The 23,670-nt window shown below is 37.1% G+C and overlaps 1 protein-coding gene across 2 annotated transcripts in view; it reads right to left on the bottom strand.

Annotated features, from left to right (window-relative positions):
* The window catches only part of sntg2.S (syntrophin, gamma 2 S homeolog), a 276,383-nt gene extending 253,884 nt beyond the window's left edge, over window positions 1–22,499 (bottom strand). Inside the window, exon 1 of one of the 2 annotated variants that reach the window (XM_041565024.1) lies at window positions 22,079–22,499. In XM_041565024.1, the coding sequence (XP_041420958.1) occupies window positions 22,079–22,147 (69 nt within the window). In that variant the 5' untranslated portion in view covers window positions 22,148–22,499. The remainder of the gene's footprint in view (window positions 1–22,078) is intronic. The other variant, XM_041565023.1, reaches the window with a different exon arrangement.
* Window positions 22,500–23,670: the final 1,171 nt, after the last annotated feature.

Below are 23,670 nucleotides of genomic sequence, written 5' to 3'. Positions count from 1 at the left end.
CTGGAACCTTATCTTCAGGATTCTCAATAGTTTCAGATTGTTTTACGCTTGTTTTTGTTTGATAATGCAATAAATTTGAGTTGTCAAGTCGAGTTTTCAGCCAACATTTCGAAAACGTTTCAATGAAATTGGTGATTTTTTTGAGGAGATTTATTGGTAAATTAAGGAGATTTGGATTTTGGAGCTTGGTCGAATTTATTTCACTATAGAAAATAAATACCCCTAACTGACAGTTTGAGACGGGACAGTCAGGTTGGCAAGTTTAGGAACTTCAAGTAACAATTTTTTTTTACCTCAAATGAACTTGAATGACTTTGAAACTTGAGTACTATCATATTTAAGAAAAAAAACTTGAATATCTAAAATTCGAACCAATGTTATCATCCCGAAAACTCGAATCGAATTCAACGCAATTGGAATTGTGTTTTTCTTGAAAAAAAACACGAAAGTCAGGAAGGCTGACACTTCTTCAAATAGGTCAGCGGACCTCTGCCATTGACTCGAGTTTGAGTTACTTCCAGGGTAGGGAGGATGATAAATTTGATTTTGATTAGAATTTCTCTTGAAACTTGAAATTGCTAGTTTATATTAAAAAAGATTTGAATTTACGATTCAAACCTTAGTAAATCTGCCCTGGACTGTTGTGATGTGAACTTGCCAGAGCACAGAATGGAAACCAGTGTTTTAACAGTTAGACCAGGGGTCCCCAGCCTTTTTTACGCGTGAGCCACATTTAAATGTAAAAAAGGAGTCAAGTCAAGAGTCAAGAGGGAGTTTATTGTCATTTCATCCATATACATTTGTACAGTACACAATGAAACAAAACAACGTTCCTCTAGGACCATGGTGCTACACAACACAAAATAGATGTACCGGACAACAGACAAAAAGTGCAAGTGCAAAAATATGCAACTCCTACAAGACAGGTCAGCACAGTGCAGGGACAGGACAATACAGGGCACACTCAGCAGATGTAATATGTTAAGTAAATAATGCTAAACGTCAGACATGATGGATGTATCATTGTGACATGACAGCAGCAAGAACATGATAAAGAACATGACAAAGTGCAGATGTGCTCATAGGGAACAACTGTATCCAATGGCTATTTATTTTTACAATGGCGTACAGTGGCTGTGTAACGTTGTGGTATATAGTAAGCTCAGATGGAGTGTGTGAGACGGATCTGTCCGGTCCCTGAGTATTCAGGAGCCTTTTGGCTTGGGGGAAGAAACTGTTACTGGTATTGAGGGCCCTAATGCTTCGGCACCTTTTTTCAGATGGCAGGAGTGTGAACAGTGAATGTGAGGGGGTGTGTTGGATCAGCCACAATGCTGGTGCTTTACGGATGCAGCGAGTGGTGTAAATGTCTGTGATGGAAGGGAGAGAGACATCTATGATCTTCTCTGCTGTCTTCACTATCCTCTGTAGGGTCTTGTGCTCCATGACAGTGCAGTTCCAAGCCCAGACAGTGATACAGCTGCTCAGGATGCTCTCGATGGTCCCTCTGTAGAAGGTTTTAAGTATGGATGGTGGGGGATGGGATTTCCTCAGCTTGCGCAGGAAGTAGAGGCTCTGTTGGGCTTTCTTGGCTAAGTAGCTGGTGTTGTGGGACCAGGTGCGGTTCTCCGCCAGGTGGACACCAAGGAATTTGGTGCTTTTGGTGATCTCCACATTAGAGCCATCGATGTACAGTGGCAGGTGGTCACTCCTAGTCTTCCTAAATTCTCCTTTGTTTTGTCTACATTGAGAGACAGGTTGTTGGATCTGCACCAGTCTGTTAACCACTGTTGGAGAGCAACACAAGCATAAAATAGTCCATGGGGATGTCAAATGAGGGATGTTACTGGCTGTTTGGTAGCCCCTGTATGGACTTATATCCTACAGGAGGCCTTGTTTGTCAGTACACGGGGTTTTTAAGTTACTAAAACTTGCCTCCAAGCGAGGAATTCAAAAATAAGCACCTGCTTTGATGACGCTGGGAGCAACATCCAAGGGGTTGGTGAGCAACATGCTGCTCGCAAGCTACTGTTTGGGGACCACTGAGCTAGAACATTCAAAGTCTCATATGATGAAAATCAGGGTCGGAACTATGGGTAGGCAGAAGAGGCACAAGGGTGCAAAGGTGAAGGGGCACCAGGTACATACCTCTTTTATTCACTCTCCACTCACCCCTAGTCTTGGCCCTCTTCTCCATAGTGATTATATGCTCACTGGTGTCCCATGCAACATCAGCACACATGAGGGGGGCAAGGTGGCCAGCCGGGTTGCCAAGTGTGCCCAGCCGGCTTGGCCCAGCTCTGATAAAAAGCATAATGATACACAGTACTCAACTGTTGAAGTCATTATTTCAGTTGCATCAAACTATAGTAATATTTAAGCATGCAAGACATTTTGTAGCTGTAAATGCTAGTGTTGCAAGAACTCAAAGAAGAATAGATTGTAGGTAGTGTAGGAGATACCACATATTCTACCTCAGCTGGATATCGCTATTGTATTAAAGCGTTCTTATAGTCATATCAAAAGGTCTTAATTACACTCCTATCTTTAAATGCTCTCTCTGAAGGATGCAGTTACAGTGTTGATCTGTTCTTAGAATTTTAATACACAAAAAATACTCCATATCCCCTAGCAAATCACTTCCATTATTACTATATGTGTGATTGCACAAGGAAATCTAATCCATAATTATTGCTTGTCTGTGCCCTATGCATGTGAGCTATTCTGTTTATATTAAGATTAAGATGCAACCTAAATAATTTGGACAAGCTTGACCATATATAATGGCTGGACCTGAATTCTATACAGCTTTGGAATTTGAAAACAACATAAAATTGGGCCACATCACTAATATGATCAGCTGGCTAATAAAATGGGCATTCCTGAAGAACACCTTGATAGACCTTGTGAAAGTCTTTTGATTGACCTTGGATTTAAGGAGACAATACATGGGCTATTTCTCCCTGTCCCCACAAGGCTATTTCCACTTCAGCATATTTTATTGTCAGATATCACATGTTCTCCTTGGTTAAATTCTGCATTAGTGCTAAGCTTTCATATTGACTCATATAAAGCGTTCACATTATGTTTCATTTTTCAAAGTAAGACTACAATAATAGTTATTAAGTAATGACATTTTTGGCAGTGCAGTTGAATATATAAGGGGAAATAATAGGAAGAAACTATAACGAGCATATAAAAAAGATAATTATTTCACCTTTGTGGCATGCCTACACTCTTTCCTTGTAAAATAACTCTTTTGATTATGTGAACATGGTTATATATACATGTATTTAACTATGCTAAATGGTTCTTTATCTTACAAATTGTTATAGCACGTTGAGCGAGCAGAAATCTAAAATATGCACCGTTTATGACTGCAGCACTCACTATAGAGCAAGATATAGCACCTCATCACACAAATAAGTTATATTTAAGGGGTTATTTATCAAAATCAGCATTTATCTCACTATTTTTGGAAAGCCGCTCTGACCAAATTCGCACGGACTTCCCCCCTTATTTACCATTACATTTTCCCGAAAAACTCTTGTGCAGGAAAAGTCTTGGTAAGATTGTAAAAAATCCAAATCTGTAACTTTTTCGGATTTGACACCTGAATATTGCGGCTTTTTCGGATTTGATGACCGAATACCACAACTTTTTCAGAAACCTAGTGCTAATCGGGATATCTTTTGGACATCTGCCATTGACTTCTACATGAACTCGGCAATTGTGATGGGCGAATAAATTTGCCTGGCACTAATTCGCACCAAATTCCAGCGTTTCTCCGCCAGTGAAATTTTTCACCGGCATCAATTTCCGATTTTCACGATTTTTGAGTGGAAACGTCCGAATTTTATGTTTTTTGAGTGAAAACGTTTGAATTTCACGATTTTTTTGGGAACTTTCCTATTTCACGATTTTCTGTTTCGCAAATTTTTCGGGAAATTCGCAAATTTTTCAGCGAAGTGAAACAGGACAAATTCGCCCATCACTACTCGGCAAGTCAGAGTTGGAGTACTTGTTTATTCTGACTTTTAACGCCCTCGGGGTTTAATAAATCACGAAAAATAAATATTTCTACAAAATGTCCAACCAAAAAAAAATTAATAAATAATCCCTTTAGAGTTACAGAAAGCTTCTAATTTTGATGCTGTTCAGAAGCTATTTTTACAGTCACAGTTGGGGCTCATTTATAAACACTGGGCAAATTTGCTCCTGTGCAGTAACCCATGGCAACCAATCAGATGATTGATTTCAGTGTTCAACCTACAGCTAACAGAAAAAAACTAATCACAGATTGGTTGCTATGGTTTTCTGCCCAGGTGCAAAGTTGCCCAGTGTTTATAAATGAGCCCCACAAAGTGTGATTCATTACCCAATAATGTTCTGGTTCCAGAATCCACCATCATTTTTCATTACATGTCATTAGTGTTACTGCATATGCATGGCTCCAAATTTATAATTGAAATCTATTGCAATCAGTAATAGTTATTAATCGAAATATACAGTGAATTTTCTTCTAGCCGAAATGATAATTTTGTCTTATATATGCATAACTTATAATACCAGTACAGGTATAGTATCCCTTATCCGGAAACCTGATATCCGGAAAGCTCAGAATTACGGACTCAATTTTATCCAAATAATCCAAATTTTTAAAAATGATTTCCTTTTTCTCTGTCATAATAAAACAGTTGCTTGCACTTGATCCCAACTAAGATATAATTACACCTTATTGGAAGCAAAACCAGCCTATTGGGTTTTTTTAATGTTTAAATGAATTTCTAGTAGACTTAAGGCACGAAGACCCAAATTACAGAAAGATCTGTTACCCGGAATACCCCAGGTCCCAAGCATTCTGGATAACAGGTTTCATACCTGTACTATATTTCATTAGAAATAATGAGTTTGTTTATAAAGCTATGGCTGCCAGCTTCTAGAAATTCAGATTCTGGAATACTATAACATTGTTTATGCAGATTGATGATCAGAGAATCCCCGTAGCATGGACGGTACACAAACTTATTGTCAAGTTTATAATAACATTTAACCAGGGGAATGGCTGAATCACACAAAATAAGGAGAAAATGCAAATAAATCTATCTGGCCAGATAAAAATGCAAATACCTATGTAAATGAATCCTGTAGGTAACATTTCAACAGACAGGACTTTGTGTTTTTCAAATGGTCCTGCTTGAGCAGTCTTAAATGATTATGCTCGGAAAATATCTCTGCTCCTATTTCTAAAAAACAAGGCGGGATGATAATAAGTCTAATATCCTGTTTGAGCTTTTGAGCCAGAACATTTGAATAAATTGACAATTAATTTATTGATCGAAGCAGAGATGAGCCACCAGCTTGAATATACTCAGATCAGTGAATAACTGTGCTTATACAAAATTAATTAGCCGAGCTTCTATCAAACCCTCTGGTTTAGGCACAACACTGCAGGGGTATTATGCTGTTTTGTATTCCTTTTCAGAAGCTGTAATTGCAGTGCCTATTCTTCAATTTGGATTTTAGTTTCCTATGTTTGCAGCCAGCATCCGGCTATCTGCACATGCCAATATGAAGACTGTAAGTTCTTAAAAACTTTACATCCGTATTTTAGACTTTTGTGTGCAAAGGAATCACAGTTTCCTATTAGTGGTTTACATATTTCTCTCTCCTTCCAACATTAGTGTTATTCAGGACCATCGACTGTAAAAGAGTCAGTGTTGGTGAGAAGTACGTGGAGTGGTAAAGATGATTGAAGGAAAAACGTGAATGCTTAGGCACAGTTAAATGATATTATATACATTTGTCTCACTTGGTAGAAATACTAAATTATTTCTTACTAAAGGGGTGGTTCACCTTTACGTTAACTTTTAGTATGTTATACAAGGGCCAATTCTAAGCATCATTTCAACTGGTCTTTATTATTTCTTTTTTTATAGTTTTGAATTATTTGTGTATTTCTTCTGACTCTTTCCAGTTTTCAATGACCCCATTTGAAAACAAATGCTTTGTAAGGCTATGGGACAGATTTATCAAAGGTCGAATTTCAAAGTGAAATATACTTCGAAATTGGACCATCGAATGGCTATACTTCTTTTTTACCGAATTTGACCGTTATGCCATCGAAGTAAAATCGTTCGATGTAACGATTAAATTGTTCGAATCGAACGATTCGAACGATTTCAGTGATCGATCGTACGATTTTACGTCGATTACAAAAAACAAAAAATGCATTAGAAGGTTTACAAACAAAAAATGCATTAGAAGGTCCCCATAGGCTAACATAGCACTTCGGCAGGTTTAATTTGGCGAACTATTGAAGTCAAAGTTTTTTTTAAAGAGACAGTACTTCAATTATCGAACGGTCGAATATTCAAACTATTTTACTTCGAATCAAATTCGAAGTAAATTCGAAGTCGTAGTATCGTATTCGATGGTCGAAGTATCCAAAAAATTACAACAAATTTCAAATTTTTTTACTTAGAAAATTTCCTCAAATTCACTTCGACCCTTGATAAATCTGTCCCTACATGTTTATTGTTATTACTACTTGTTATTGCTCATCTTCCTATTCAGGTTCTCCCCTAGTCATACTCCAGTCTCTTATTTAAATCAAAGCATGGTCGCTTGGATAATTTAGACCCTACCAACCAGATTACATAAATGGCAAACTGGAGAGCTACTGAATAAAAAGCTGAATAACTCAAAAACCACAAGTAATAGAAAATAAAAAAAAAACAATTGCAAATTGTCTCAGAATATCATGCTCTACCATCATACTAACGGTTAATTTAAAGGTGGACAACCCCTTTAAGGGTCTTATTGATTACAGGTGAAATTGTCGAATCCCTAAGGAGCAGTTGTTTTGGGTTGAAAATAGAAAACTGTCAAATTTGATATATGCCAGGTCCCAACATTTTTCATAAATTAAATAGATCAATGGTACAGTATATGAGCGGCAGAATTGCAGTCAATTTGTGTTTCTTTTGAGTACAGTTCACTGTATGAATAAACTGATTGCAGATAGATCACATTTCAACAGAAGGAAAAAACTAAACATGAGCAAGGCAAATGTGGCCATTAGTGATGGGCGGAAAATTTGCAAAACATCAAAAAACGTGGAAAACGCATTGAAGTCAATGGGCTGCAAAATAATTTTGATGAGCGACAATTTTGGCGTGAGTAACAATCTTTATACGCACGACTATTCTATCCAAATGAAGTCAAAGGGCGTCCGAAAAATTTTGACTTGTGACAATTTCTTTAAGTCACGGCAATTTTTTTGCAGGAAAATTTTTGCCGCAGTTTTGCAAAAACATTCGCAGGCGGTGGTACGTGGAAATTCGCCACTAATCCATGCCTGCCAAATTTATTCACCCTTCACTAGTGTTCATATTGATTATGGGCAACGTTGGCTTACTGGGCCAGAACCCAAGGCCTTCCACACCAAAATACTCAGTATTATATCAGTGTTTTTAAAAGAGACAGGTCTCATTAAAGAGAAGTATAAAGAGATAAGAGATAGATAGAAAAGATATATACAAGATCCCAGATATTAAAAGGGTAGTTTGCTTTATTTGTCGTTAACATTAAACACAGAGGTGGTCATTTACTAAAATCCAAAATTTCTCATTATTATTTTAAAACCACTTAGACCAAACTACCATCCACATTTTTACCTTATTTATCAAGAAATTAACTTTAAAAAATCTGGTGCTGGAAAAGACTTGATAACATTGTGAAAAAAATCAAAATTTTTTGGAATTTGACAACAGAAAACTCAGGTTTCTCCAGATTATCACCCCAAAACCACAACACTTCAGATTATTGAACGAAACCGAGCGTAGATCTGCCTTTGACTTCTACACAAACTCGGCAGGTCTGAGTTGGAGTACTTTTGTATTTGGACTTTCAGCAGCCTCGGGGCTCAATAAATGTCGAAAAATTTGAGTTTATTAAAATGGTGTTTTCCCCTTTAAAACTTTGACCAGAAAAAAATGGACTTTAGTAAATAACCCCAAGAATGTTCAACAAATAGTTATGACTTGTACTTATTGTTGTGTGATATTATAGTTATACATTGACTTCACTTATTATTTCAGGATTATCAAGGTTCTATTAGCTGGAACACTTGGGACCGTAAATCTGCTAAAAAATATAAATCATTAAATAAACCCAATATGGATTTATGCAGCTTAGTTAGACTCAAGTAAAAGGTATGGGATTCCTTATCTGGGAACCCATTATCCAGAAAGCTCCAATTTACAGGAAGGCTATCTCCCATAGACGCAAATAATAGATAATTTCTAAAAATAATTTCCTTTTTCATCACCTTGTACATGGTGGTAACTAAGCTGCATGAATCCATATTAGTAGCAAAACAATCTATTGGGTTTATTTAACATTTAAATGATTTTTAGCAGTATGGTGATCCATATAATTAAAGAAAGCCTTATTTTGAAAACTGCAGATTCCCAATATTCTGTATAATAGATCCTATACTTGTACTGTTTTATTAGTACAGAATAAAAAGGAAATAATTAAAAAGAAATATAACATTTTGGTCTAAATGGGGGATGGCCTTCCCATAATTTGTAACTTTCTGGATAATGGGTTTCCAGAAAGGGGATACTAATTTATTTAATATTAGAAAAACGACAAACTCCACTATTTTATTCTTATATTAGTTAATTAATTTTATATCAACAGCATTGTACCGAATACATGACATTCTATAATGTGGCCATTGCTAATAGCATGCTAAGTGTTCACGGTGAGATTACAGAGATTAGAAATGAAATATGCAATCAGGGTTATTTGTTAAAAGTCATCACTAATCTAACAATAGAAGCAGATCTGATTTTATTATGGATGTACGGGTTTATTAATCATATAATTCCTTCTAAGGTCATGTTCTGATTTCTCATCGTTTTAAGCAACTTACTTTGTAAAATAATGTTACAATAATTGGGCTATTCATTTTCAAAATGTCTTCAGAATAAATTATATACACAGAATTAGTGATGGGCTAAATTTATTCACAAGGTGCGAATGGACACCAGCATCAAAAATGAGACGCTGGCGCCGTTCGTGAATTTTTCGCCATTTCACAGGAAATTCGTAAATTTTTAGGCAAAGCGAAACGCCTCAAATTCGCCCATCACTACACAGAATACCACGTAAAGAGGGAGATCGTCTAGATCAAGCATTTTAGGCTTCCTGACCTCAGGCTCCACATAGTGGCCCTACACAACAAGGTTACAAAGACCAACAAGTCATGTTTTAAGAGTGCATTATGCCTCAACACAGTGCTCCAATTTGCAAAGAAAAAGTTTTCTAATGTACATAATGTAATTATCTATAGATAAAGAAGGCTTTAAGGGCAACCTTGGACTTTGACTATTTTATGGCACTGGGTACCCTGAGTTCCAGAAATACCTAGAATAGCAAGTGTGTAAGGAAATTGCACCTTAACTGGCCTGCCTGCTAGGCCAACTCATCCAATACTATGATCTATTGACAACCTGTGCTAATAATGCAGAGTGGTCATACTTCCTACTTTTAGGAATCTATTAATTTCTACCCAATAATGTTATGGTCAAAATAAATTATTCTTTAATGTGGTTGAAACTAAAATACACTTGAGCAGATGATGCATTACAGGGCTTACTATGAGAAGAGTTATGAACCTTCAGCATATATCTTTATACATAAGTTGACTGCATAGATGACTATAGGGCAGGTTTAGGAAAATTCCGACTTTATGGGTTTTAACATTGCAAGTAATCCATTTAAAATGTAATTATATTTTTTAGTTGTAATATTGGTGAGTAGGCAGTCATCTCAGGTCATTGTGACTGCTCATTGGCTCTTCAGAAAGAGCCAGCACTTCAAATGAAACTGCTTTCAGATAAGCTATTGTAAGCACCATTTGGTATTTGAACACTGGGGTTGCTGGACTTGCAGTGCACAGTCAGTGCACTTACCGAGTGAGCCACTGGAGACTCTTGGGGCTGGTTCGTTTACCCTCATGTGTCTCCTATTCCCTAACCAATTGCCCTTTATAAACCACGCCCTGAGCCTTGCTCAGGGCTGAGTCATTGAATGTGTTTGGTTTTGTATCTGAATGTAATTTGTTTGTTCCTGAATCTGTTCCTGGATATTCCTTGTTCCAAGTTCCTGAATTTTGTTCCTGTGTTTTTGTTCCAGATTTTCATTGCCTGCCTGGTAAAGACTTTATTTTTGACCTGTTCCTGTTTTGCTTCAGTTCCATTAAATCCTGTATATTTCACCATGCCTGCTTCAAGTATTTGTGGCTTTTTCCCTGGGCTTCCACCACACACACACTACCAAGTATGAATTTAACTCCCGTTACAGCGGCTTCCCGTTGTGAAAGTTACAGCTATTCAGTGTAACTGAATGAGTTGTGAATTGGGTTAGCCAGATTGTTACTATTGACTGCTGTTCTCATATCTACCACTAGTTCTATGGGAGCATTTTTAGCTATGCAGGTGTCAGTGAGGTGTTATCTGTTACCTTACCATTGTTCTGTTGCTGCTGGGGTGGGGAAAGGGAGGGGGATGATATCCCTCCAGGTTGAAGCCCAGCAGTAAAACATGACTGGAGTATATTAGAGCACATGACTCAGGGCACCTGGGAAACAAACAACAAATCTAGCCCCATGTGAGATTTTAAAATTAAATGTAAAAAAATCGGTTTGCTTTTTTGAAAAACAGATTTCATTGCAGCATTCTGCATGCGGACCACTATTAACTGATGCATTTTGTAAAAAGAACCCATGTTTTCTTATGACAGAATTCCTTTAATGTGCTGATCATTAACATAAACTGTAATGCAGTAAAATCCTATTTTTGCCTTAATTTTTAATGATTCTGCCAAATGTGTGCTTATTAAATTCACGGTTTAAAAATTCTAATTTGCATATTTTTGCCCCAATTTTTAATCAAAATTGAATTTTTTTCTTTTTCTGCCCCTAAGACTCTCAGTTGAGTTTCTGCAAATGTTTGCTGGCCCAGAGGATGCAAACATTCCCTAAACATGACATCAAGAAGTAGGGAAGCACTGTAAACACATTTGAGGGTATGAGGGGTGATCCTTAAAGGAATTTTAAACCCTAAGCACAACTATGGCTAGAAATTCTGTATTTCATTTCAGAAAAGTTAAGCATCTTTATATCAGTAATGATTACGGCATTCAAAGTTGTCACAGGAGCGCCCCATAATGGATTTTATTTTGGAGTGTCCATGACACTGCACATGCTCAATGTGCTCTAGACAGGTCACAAATCATCAAGCAGAAAAAGTTTGTCTGTCATGTAGAATGATGCTACAGGGCTAATAATTCGGATTCTAATAATATGGCAACTCCAAAACCAGTACAACTAGCATCAAAATGTAATAAATTATAAAATCAAGCTTATATTCTTATTCTTATTCTAGACTTTTAGTCTATGGGGTAGATTCCCTAACAGGTGAATTTTCTCCATCGTCACTACTTCGGCAGTGCAAGCAATTCATCGTGAAGATGTGCTACTGTTAGTTTGTGCCTTGCGAAAATTTGCTAGTGATCTTGCGCTTAGGTCAATTTGCATAGGGCAGATATTTTAAAGTTGTATGGATGTCTTTATTATAAATGTTGGTGCAAATGCTTGAAGTTACCACTTTTTATTATAAATCTCCAGGGAACCTTAATAAAGGCAAGAGAGTTAATACAATGCCCTACACATGAGCTCACTGTAAAATTAATGTTCCTTATGTTATAAAATGTCTTGAGAAAACCAGTTACCCAAAAAAAGTTTTAAGCAATCCTGCTTAAAAAAAGCAAAAGTGGTTAGTGAATAGGTGATGTCCCGGCGGAACGTATCGCTGGCGAATTGTTGCTAGCGTTAGCCACTTCGTCCTTTAGTGAATCTGCCCCTATATACGCAGTATATTATAAATAGACCCATAAGCTCAAGTAAGTGACAGCAGTCCAAAGCAAGTAATGGGAAACAGCAGAAATGAAGATGGGGAGCAACTGGGGGTATATTGGAAAGAACAGATCTGCTAAAGGGCTGTGGTTGTACCTTGGGCTGGTACAGCATTTCTATCCTATTTCCTTGTTAAGCTTAAGTTCTCCTTTAATATAGCTATATTGTATTTACATTTCTGAATGTCAGAATGACACTAACAAAATATGAACAAAGATTTGTAGAACATTAGAGCACAAATGAAACCATTTTCTTTAACATCGATAAAACTGCAGAAAATAAATCTTCATTGGGGCTTAAGAGAACGTTCTGGTGGAGAAAATGCTATTTATTTGTTTTGTTAATATTTTTTTTTCCGGCTGTCAGGTTTAATTAATACACTTTCTGCACAGCCCGCATCTGCCACAGGGTGATTTCAATCATGTAGCTCTCCGTTTAACAAGTTTGGAAACATCACTGCCTTTTATGTTGATTTTAATACATCGTGCTGATATGACATCTGCGTGTAAAATGCAGTCAGATTTTCTACCCAAACCAGGCTTCATAATAAACACTGAACTTGCATAAAGAAAACATTTGTTCTGACATAAATGAATTTATTTAAAATATATTTCGGCAAAAGCAAATGCAGTGAAACAATTGTAGGATGGCATATCCAAAAAGCTGAACACTGGCAGTTTAAAAACCCATTTTGGTCATATTTTTACAAACAAAGAATAAAGTATTCCACAAGTGTTATGCATCTTCTACCCCTCTAAAGAAATGGAAAATAGACTGACATTAGAAAATGTTACCTATGAATTTTTTACGCCTTATTACAGTATTTCACCTCTTGTTTAGCATTTTGGAACAGCTATCTAGTTGCTAGGATCCAATTTATCCTACTTACCAACCAGTTCTTTGAATGAGAGACTGGAAGTGGAATAGGAGAGAGCTTAAATAAGAATATTAGTAATAAAAAGTAACAATAGTAATAAAACTATTACCTCACAGAGAAACCATTCTTGGCTGCTGGGGTCAGTGACCCCAATTTGAAAGCTGAAAAGAGGAAGTAACAATTGACAAACTCAAGAGCAAAGTTTGTTTGTTATACTTCAAGTAACCAATCAACAGGAAGCATTTACTGGTTTTACTTGATTTTCCAGTGGATCAGACAAGTCTTTCCCCATCTGTGACATCATCCAGCCCGGTTTAAGGCTGAAGAGCAATCCGATTGGTTGGGAGCACCAGTGCACTTCTGGGAGAGGAGGACCCAGAGGAGTGACTTGCTTTGGAGCAAAATGCACAGGGTTACAGAGGGAGCTTAAAAAGGAGCTTCTGCTGCAGCAGCCAGACAAAGCCAAATCTGTGGAGAGTGAAAGTGCAGAGTAAGTGTAAAGGAGCTGTAGTAAAGAATGAAATTGTATTTATGCTCAGCTTGGACAAATTTGCATTTTACGATTAAAGGGAGAACTTGCTCTGAATCCAGATCAGCTGTTGGATGCCTGTTGCAGTCCGTGTGTGTCCCCAGTGTGAGGACAGGTCTTTCTCGTGAGCCTGCCATGTGGGATCTAAAGCCTATATCCTGAAGGAGAGGTGCATTGGGGCAGATAGCTCTCCCTGTGGACATAAGAGCTCTTGGGGAAGGGAATTGAACTGAACTGTGTTAATCTGCATTTATCCACGTTGGACTGTGGCATTAAAAGACATTGAAAGACTGTGCCAGCTGACATAATTGATACAATAGTTGCTAATATTCCACAGATACTGCTGAGAAATGTATTAACTAATTGTATCAACTAAATGTAGCAAATTGTAACAGTTCTGATGCTCTTGGATCACTGAGCTGCCAGAGTGAAACACAGAGACAGAAACATTAAACTTTAAACTTAAATTTTGGGAAAACTGTAAAAAGAAAAGATGGAAAGTACTTGAAAAAAAGTCTTTGCTTATGGTGAACAATCTAAAAACAACTCAACTGAAAAAAAGTGCTTGGAAGGTGAAAAACCCCTTCAAGGGTCAAAGGTTAAAAGATAGTTTTGCCATTAAAGGAGATCTAAAGCCAAAACATTGAATTGATGTGAACTTGCTCAGAATAATCCTCTACACTTCTGCGATTTAACATTTTTAGTGGTTTCTGAGATATTAGCCATTTTAAACTGATAATAACAGTATCAATAGCTCCCTTTGAAGGTCAGACTGTCATCTACCCTAACTGCCTATGCACATCCTGTATAGCTAGTTAATCCTAGGGTCCCTGACACTCTGAACTAGGTGTATGTTTCAGGTTCTGATAAGGTATTTTATAAATGATACAGAAGGGCATTGATTTATATATGTTCAGAGAGTACATTGCAATTCAGTTTGGATAGATCTTACATGACTTCTCACAGAAGACTAGCTTGGATATTTCTCTTTTATCGGAAATGTTTTTCTTTTATGTCCCTCCATATTGCCCAGATGAAGTCTGTCATTTTCCTTAATGCAGTTGGATTGCTGTTTGCTAATGAAAGGAAGTTTTGTGCATTTTTTTCAACTTTCCATCTAATGGACTTTATTGATATATACAGTATTTCAATATCTCAGAAGTTATATATGGCATTATTTTCTAAACTGCATTTGATGTATCAGCGTTTCTAAGGGCTATGGCACATGTACTTTTCATCCCATTGTATTTTGGTCAGATGAGACGCACCTCACATCTCCTCCTGTGGCTCCCACTCATTTAGCATGTACAGTGTGTTACATTTGTTATTTATTACAGTTAATTATTATATTGTGTTAAAGCTGAAAAGTAATACCATGATGAAATGAGTCCATCCTTAATATTCTTCTATAAACTGGAAACTGAAATGCTGTTATTAGATGTTTTAAAGGCCATATTATTAGAAACAAAAGCTTACATTTACCTCTACTAGAATGTCTATAGTAGGGTAATACTTGAATAATATCATACAGAGAAATTCTGAAGGATTTCTAGAATTCGATTTTTCCAATTAAGCACTACTTGGATAGACTGGAATATTTTATTGACAGGGGAAAATGGTGCCTTGTAGTGGGAAAAACGCTTACAATTGCACCAGTGTTTGACTAGTTCTCTTAAGTAGGGTGTTATTTGTAAAAAAATTTTAATCAAGTACAGGTATGGGACCTGAATGCTCAGGACCTGGAGTTTTCCAGATAAGGGGACAGAATCACTAAAGGGCGAAGTGGCCGACGCTAGTGACAATTAGCCAGAAATCCCATCCACAGGGACATAGCTAGTTCACTAACAGGCGTAAAGGACAATTCACTAACAAAACAAGACTGTTGCTATCGTAAGTTCGCACCCTATCACCGGGCGACTTTTTGCTCTGGCGCACAATCGTTATTCCGCAAAAAGCATTTTTAAAGTGGGATTGCCTTAAAAAGTTCGAACTATTACAGATTTTTGTGTTAACAATTTTTTTTCCAGACATTTGAAAGGCATGGCACATTTGTTTTAGGGTGAGCTTATGTCTAGGGCATTAGACGTGTCTGTCTGTCTTTATTATGGTTCCTTGGACATGTGTATCCATTTCCACCATCTCTAATAAAGACGTCCATACGACGTACCTGCCCTATTCAAATTGACCTAAGCGTGAGAGTACTAACAAAGTTTCACTAGGCAGAAATGAACGCTAGAGAAATTTCGCTATGAAATTCTCGCACTGCCGATGTAACCATAGCAAAAATTCTCCAGTGTTCGGCTGCTGAGACGCAAGTTCGCATTTTAATGAATTACCATAGTGGTAACAAATTTGTCCCTGGCGAGGAGGCGCGGAGTGTGGCGGAGCAGTCGCTGGGGAAAATTCATCCTTTAGTGAATTTGCCCCAAGGAGTTTTTCCATAATTTGGGTTTCCACACCTTAAGTCTATTAGAATATCATTTAAACCATGAATAAAACCCAGTATGAATGTTTTACCTTCTCTAAGTTAGTTAGTTGGGATTTGGTACAAGGTACTGTTTTATAATCACTGTTAAAAAGGAAATTGTTTTCTTAAAATTTGAGTTGTTTAATTATAATGAACTCTATGGGAGATGGATTTCCCGTAACTCAGGGCTTTCTTGATAATGGAGTTCTGGATAATAAATCCCATACCTGTAGTTACTATTGTTTTTCTTTGGTTTAAATATCAAGGCCTAATAAGTCAGTCATTTAATGTACTTTGTCTCCAAGTCAACTACAAACTCTCTGTGCTTAAATATGTTTTGGGGCTTAATACAGGTGAGTAGTAGAGAGCTGGGGGCAGGCAGGGGGCACCATTCAAATGTGGGATTAGTGGACATCTTTACATAGGCATCGTGACAAGTTCCTGTAAAGACCTGGAATGCTTCACTATCCCTTTAACAATTTCTTCAAAAACAGGGGAGACAAATATACACAAATATCCCTTTCAAGCCAGCTATAGGCTGACTGTAAGATCAGTAGAACAGCTGAGACATATTGGCAGATTTATCAAGGGTCAAAGTGAAAATTCAAATTTCAAGTTTTTTTATGGCCAAAACTGTCAAGTTTGACTAGGGAATTATTAAAATTAGATTTGCTTTTCGAGATTTAGCATACACTGGCCTTTTAAGAACTCAAAAATGACTATTCGCCACCTAAAACCTGCCGAATTGCTGTTTTAGTCAATGGAAGATGCCCTGGGATCAATTTGGAGTTGTTTGCAGTCTTCCTGACATTTTTTGGAGAAAAAACTCAAATTGAGTTTTTAAAACTCGAATCTAATTTTTAAAACTGAAATCAAATTTAAGTTGAGTTTTCGGGTCGACCCTTTTCACTCGACTATTCACCACCTAAAACCTGCCGAATTGCTGTTTTAGTCAATGGACGATGTCCTGGGATCAATTTTGAGTTGTTTGCAGCCTTCCTGACATTTTTCGCAGAAAAAACACAAATTGAGTTTTTAAAACTCGAATCTAATTTTTAAAACTCTAATCAAATTTAATTTGAGTTTTCGAGTCGACCCTTTTCACTCATTTTTTTTGATAAATTCCGATTGTTCAAATTTCAAGTTCATGGCAGTTTTAAAAAACTCCAATGAATTTGAAATTCGACCATTGATAAATCTGCCCCATACTGTACGTAGCACATACCACCCACCCAGGGTTAAAGAAATAAAGTGCTTTGTGGAAAGGCTCTTAGTACACAGGCTGCATAATTAATTAAATATTTAAAATTATATTAATTTACTACTTAAACTGAAAAGTTTTGGGGTGAAATATTATGTACTAATGTCTACATATTCACACTACAGAAAGCTGTATGAACATACGTATATATGTATATTTTTATTTAACAAATTTTAGACAGCAGTAAAAAAAAAAACTGCTTATGAAGGCACATTTCAGATGTGTTCATCCATGAGATGAGGCACATAAAGTGCTTGTCTTGGCTAATAAACAAAACCCTTTAAATGTGCCATCTAATCTTTCTAGCAAATGTCTCCTTCTGCGTACTTAAAATAAGCCATAATTTACAGTTGACTTTTTTTAAACAGCATTTTAGATTCCATAATAATAATTGGGATTACCTCCTGATATAAGGTTTTTTTTGTGGTTTGTAGCAGGTAATTTGACTATGGGATAAGTGGAGTCTAAAAATGTGGAGTAATCATCATATTGGTATATGGAGGGTTTTAACATTCCCATTATGTCTGCACACATTAACTGTGTTTTAATGCATAATAAACCACAACAATATTGTGTCTGTACAAATCAAGCTCTCTCGGATACATAGAAATTACCAGCATTATGGAGGTACCTGACTGAAGGAGGAATACATTCATGTAAATGACGTCTTTAAACATTCTCTGAGTAGCTGAAAACTTTCCAGCTCTGTCAATTGTTCAGGGAAGACATATTCCGACCCCCTTTACTTAAAGTTCATTCATGCTAAGTATGACTTTTTAGGTTAATATCCCACATTGATTTTTTTTTAAATTAATTTTGGTTGGTCTTTTTTTTATTTGACTTTCGAGTTTATGGGAGTTTAAAATTCAACCTTGATAAATCTGCCCCTTAATCTCCATTCAATGAGCCAAAGCCTGTATTAAGGAGGATACCCACGCTGGGTCTGTAAGAAAAGCTACATGATGGTCCTTTTGAATTCTTCATGGAGGATTATGGTACAATAGGAGGGCTACGGGAGGTAGATGCGCTAATAGAAGTTTTTTTTAAAAAAAAGCATATATATATTTGTATAAATTTTGTAGCAGTATGCACAAAATGTCTCTGTCTTAAATATATTGATAATGGGTTGAGTGCAGAGGAATCTTGTATTCGTCTATATGTATTTTGTGGTCACACCCTCATTGCACCCCCGCCTAATGTTTTTAAAACTAGTGGTGAGCACAACTTTCCCTTGTTTGTTATAGTTCTACAGGAGCAGTGACCAGCTCCATGTTGTAGCTCCCACCCCCTCCAACTATAGTCAGGTGATCCCACTGGTGTCTAATAAAAGGGCAGCCAAGTTTGGGAGTTTTACTTTGAAAGCAGCTAGTAAGTTGCAGGTAAAACGTATTCGTCCCTTTTATAAAATGTATAATGAAACCAAAGAATTCTTAATGAATCAAATGAAAATTGAGCATAGGACTGGCCAGATATGGGATGACTTTGACGTAGTTGGCCAGCTTAAATATATTGCAATATATGGACAAACAATCCCTGTTTTGTTTAAAGGGTAAGGCATTTTTCAGTAGCAGTATGCACAAAATGTCTCTGTCTTAAATATATTGATAATGGGTTGAGTGCAGAGGAATCTTGTATTTGTCTATATATATATATATATATATATATATATATATATATATATATATATATATATATATATATATATATATATATATATATATATATATATATATATATATATATATACAGGTATATAATATATATATATAATATATAGATTATCAGATAAAATCAAGGTTAAAAATACAAGTATTGTAGAGCTTAAAGCTACTTGGCCTCGCATTTAAAACTAGAAATGCATACAAAGTAAACTAACAGGAAACAATAATGTTGCCAAAGTCACATGTCCTTGTTAAAAAGCTCAGTAGCTGCACATTTTGAGCTTCCTTTACATTTATGCTGCATCAATGCACTCTTTGGCATGCTCTTTGCACAGTGCACATGGCCTGTATACTGACAGCCTGAATTAAGCCCTGTCATTGCCCTTAAACTGTCTTAATTTCGCATTAGATGCTTCAAACATCCATTAAGTTATTATTTTTAACACATATATATTTTTTTCTGTGTTTGTCTCCTCATCATGTCTTAGAAGGTCAGTGTTCATTTGCATAAGAATTAACAAGACCTTTGTTAGATAACACTTGAATGAATATAACACTGCTAGCCACTGTGGTCAAAGAGGTTTGGAAATTTTTTTGGAATTTATGAAACCCTGAGGATGGAAAAGTTTGAATCTGAAAATCCAGCATCTCAGACCTGTAGAGGTTGCATATAAGTCAATGGGAGAAGTCCCAATGTTTTTTTGACGTGCTATGGGTTTCATGCAATACTCCGAAGTTTTCAGGCGAAAATTCAGAAGAAATAAAAAAAAATTGTGAAATTCGGATGAAAAAAACGTGAAAATCAGATGTTTCTTGCAAAGCAAAATTCGGGTAAATGTAATAATAAATAAGCGTCAAAAATCGAGCGGATTTGATCGGAGTTTGTAGTAGAAAGTATTGAGATAAATTCGGACATTCATAAATAGACCCTTATGAGTTGCATTATTTCAGGTGATCTCTGAGGCAGCACATAGACAAAATGTTGGTTCATGGGAAAAGATGTACAGTAAAAGGGCAATATTTACTTAAATATATATACCAGTTTGGTAAGATTCTTTAATATGTCATAATATGATATAAACTATCTGTTGCTTAAAGTAGAATTCAACCCTAAACTTAAAAAAACCCTACCCCTACCCTACATAGACCCCCTCCTTCCCCCAGCCTTAGTGTTACCCCGTGCAAATGTCCCTAACATTTTACTTACTCCTCGGTGCAGATGCAGGCATCAGAGTTCATGGGCGCCATCTTCTTCTCTTTGGAAATCTTTGTAATGAGACCATCGCTTCAGCAATTTTCGTGAGTTGCGGAGCATGCGCAGTTGTCGCGATACAGGAAATTGCTCCAACTGCGCATGCGCCAAAATGCCGGTATCATTCCGAAGGTTTCCGAAGAGAAGAAGATGGCGCCCGTGAACTCAGATGCCTGAATCTGCACCGAGGGTTAAGTAAAACGTTAGTGGCATTTGCCCGGGGTAACACTTACAGTAGGCTGGGGGGAGAAGGGAGGGTCTATGTAGGCTGGGGGGGTAGTTTTTTTCAAGTTTAGGGTTGAATTCTCTCTTAAATATTCATTTTGGGGGTAAAGTTTTCCCGTTAGTAGATACTGATCTACTCAATTATCAAAAGAGAGAACAAGTAGGTCGAGGTGCAATTTGGTCTATTTTGTATGCATTGCCCCAATCCTTCTCTACATTTCCCTATTTCCCAATAGTGACTTTGTGCATCCGGATATGAAAATGTGGCCTTCACTCGTAATCACGTTGTATTCATTACTTTACCCTGAACAAGAGGTGGTCATGTTCTGCAGTTAGAGGATTAATAAGTCAAGAAGTTCTCCTTCCCAGAAAGGGCTGTAAGAATAAATGGAATCCAGTCTAGGAATAAGTTACAGAATTCAGGTGATGAGTATTGTAGAAAAGATGCCTAGCTTGGTCATACAGTAATCTGCCTTCAGATCCTCAATTACTTCAGTCATCCCATTACATTGCTTAATAATAAAAGTCACTTGACAAAGAGCCTCAAAGTTTGAAATATGTTGTGTTGACAATAAAACACTGAAGTTTGAGCAGTTAATCCTGCATTTTTGCCTTTTCTTGTGAACCACACTATTTTTGGATATTGCTTAATAATAGTTTATTATACAATTCCACCTACGACTTCATTAAGAAAGACACTTTTAAGGACACTAGATGCTGCTACACATCTTCAATGCTGTATATATTACATACGGGCAGGAGGTTATTGAATCTCTTAATAAGAATCCTTTGGGGAAAGGTTTGATTTGTCCATCAAATACTCTTCTATTCACTCAAGGGTTTTCTTTTTACTTTCAAAGTGAAAGATCTATTGGGACCTGTTACTGAGTTGTACTTTGGCACTGGACACATCATCAATACAATTCTTCATTATCAAAAAGATTTCAATTCTTACATTATATTATATTTATACTCGGTTGGTCTAGTGGGTCCCATATATTCTATTCCGCAGATATTCCTTTATCCGTGCATTTGGAAGTCAGATTTTCAACTAATTATCAGCTGACATGTCAAAGGAGTTCAGTGCACGGCAATCCCAGTTATGGATAGGGCATGGTTATAATAATTAACAGAAAATGCAAATTAAAATAAATGCAAATATAATCCTGACCATACTGACTAATACAAAGAGAAAAAAAATGCGCCCCAATCCAGAAGGAGCAACAAAAATAAAAAAGTGCAGCAACTAGCAGAGAATGAATTGATCCCATAATTAATAGAGGAGTAGGTTTGGACATGTTTAGTCAACCTTTTCTTCCTTCCATTAATAGAATTGACTTTTGTGCTTAGTGTTCTAAGTGCCAAGCTATTTGAATGAACACGAGAGGAAGACACAATGTAGAATGTGAAAGCTCCAGGTAAATAAGCAGGCAGAAAAACTGGAATCATTAAAAAATGAAAAGAGAGAAGATGAGGGAGCAAAGTCTCCCATCAGGAAACATGAGAAAACATCTTTTATTCTGGTTAAGGCAATATATGGAAGTATAACACACTCAGTAGCATATAAGCTAAAGAATGTTTAAACAGGTAAATCCTTCAGGGAGCAACCAAATGCAATCTAAGGCAACATCACTGGCAATGCTATAGCTGCCACAAACACACACCTACCCATCAGCATGGAAACACCGAAATATTACACTTGAGAATAAAAAATCTCCTGCATATGTGAGTTTATTTAAGCTTGTGTGTACAAGAGAACTTAAAAGCCAATAAAGGCTGCAGAACTGAGAAGAAGACAGCATGCTTTTTGTACTTGCCCAAGTTGGTACGAGAAGGGTGTCCGGGCGCTCTAGATGGGGTGGAGGCTGCTTCCCCGCAGCATTCATTTCCCATGCAGATGAATTCCTCTCTGAAACGATGACTCAGTCTTGTATCAGTCATTTATTCCAAGTGCTTTTCAGGCAACGGCGGACAGTGCGTAAGTTTCACGGATAGAAGCCCCCTTTGTGCAAGCTAACTAATCCATCACAGGACAGAAGTGTGTGAGGAGCAGCCGGTAGCAGTACCAGCAGCATGGGCTCTATAAAGCATTATCACATTGAGAGAGTTCCCCACTGCTTTGCTCGCTCTCTCTCTCCCCTCCCTTCCCAGTACAGATCAGCCTCTTTCTTCCAGGCTGCTGCTCTGTGTCATTTAGTAACGTGTTCCTCCACCTGCTGGCTTACATCCACTTCCTTTCACTATTCTATTCACTTAGCCCCATGCGCTGAATATCCATTTCCCTGAAAGAAACGTGACATACTAATTATCACTTTGCACAAAGCTCTGGCTGGAAGAGAAGGGGTTAAGGACATGTTCATTACGCAGACTGATGCCTCTTGCTTTTTTGTTTGCCTGAATTACAGCAGATTTTCATATTGTTGGTTGCTAGGAGTCTGCTGAAACCTATACAGTAACCACTGACATTTCCATGTAATATTTACATTTTATGTAAATGGTCAAAATATGCAGGGAAAAAAAGTCTTTATTTGCATGGACTTGCTATTGCTTGTTGGTGTCTATTGAATACGCTGATTGCTGGTGTGGGACGGATGTTGACCAACTAGACTTGGCTTATATTAAATATCAAGATATCCAGATGTAGAGCATGCCTCAGGGAGCCCCAGAGCATATAAACTGACAACATTAACATATTTATATCTCCCACCCAGCTTCTCTGTGCCTTCTTTTTTGAGCAAATAAGCTACACTATTTTATGGGATATTCTGGGAGCTTTTGAGCCTGGTTCTGGAGTGGAGCTCTCCCTGTGCCCCAATATTATCAAACTACTGTAAAGTGCGCAAAGTATTGTAGCAGCAGCATACAAGATCGCTGTGCAGAAAATAGAAATGTATTTGTGGTCATTTACTATCCATTCCCAATGGCACACTTACTGTATTTTAACAGATGATGAAGCTATTGATATTTTTAGGGTCCATGCATTTTACATCAATACAATGGTGGCAACCCTGTAGTTATTACATTGGAAAATGGAAGCTCTGATAACGTTAGCAGTAATGCCCTTTTTAATAAGCTGCCCTTATTGTACAATCTTTTGGAGATCCCCAGGGGAATTAAACTACACAAAGTGCTGCAACAACTTGTTTCTTTCTTATGAAGAGTAAGGTTCCTTACAGCTATGGGGCAAGCTTTTAGCGCTGGACAGGGTCTTCCGTATTCAAAGATGAACACAACAAATGAAGGTCATCAAACCTGATCATATAACTAATAATGCTGGGCTATCTGCTAATTTCATGCTAAGCTAGATGAGTACACAGTGATGTGATCTCAGTATGAAACTATGCACTTGGGTGCTCCCTACCTGCCCATATAGTAGAGACCTGCATTGGGTCGGGAAATTGCAGGTACC

The sequence above is a fragment of the Xenopus laevis genome, chromosome 5S (genome assembly GCF_017654675.1).
Source record: "Xenopus laevis strain J_2021 chromosome 5S, Xenopus_laevis_v10.1, whole genome shotgun sequence".
Taxonomy (NCBI): Eukaryota; Metazoa; Chordata; class Amphibia; order Anura; family Pipidae; genus Xenopus; species Xenopus laevis.
This window is presented reverse-complemented; position numbering and strand designations above follow the sequence as displayed.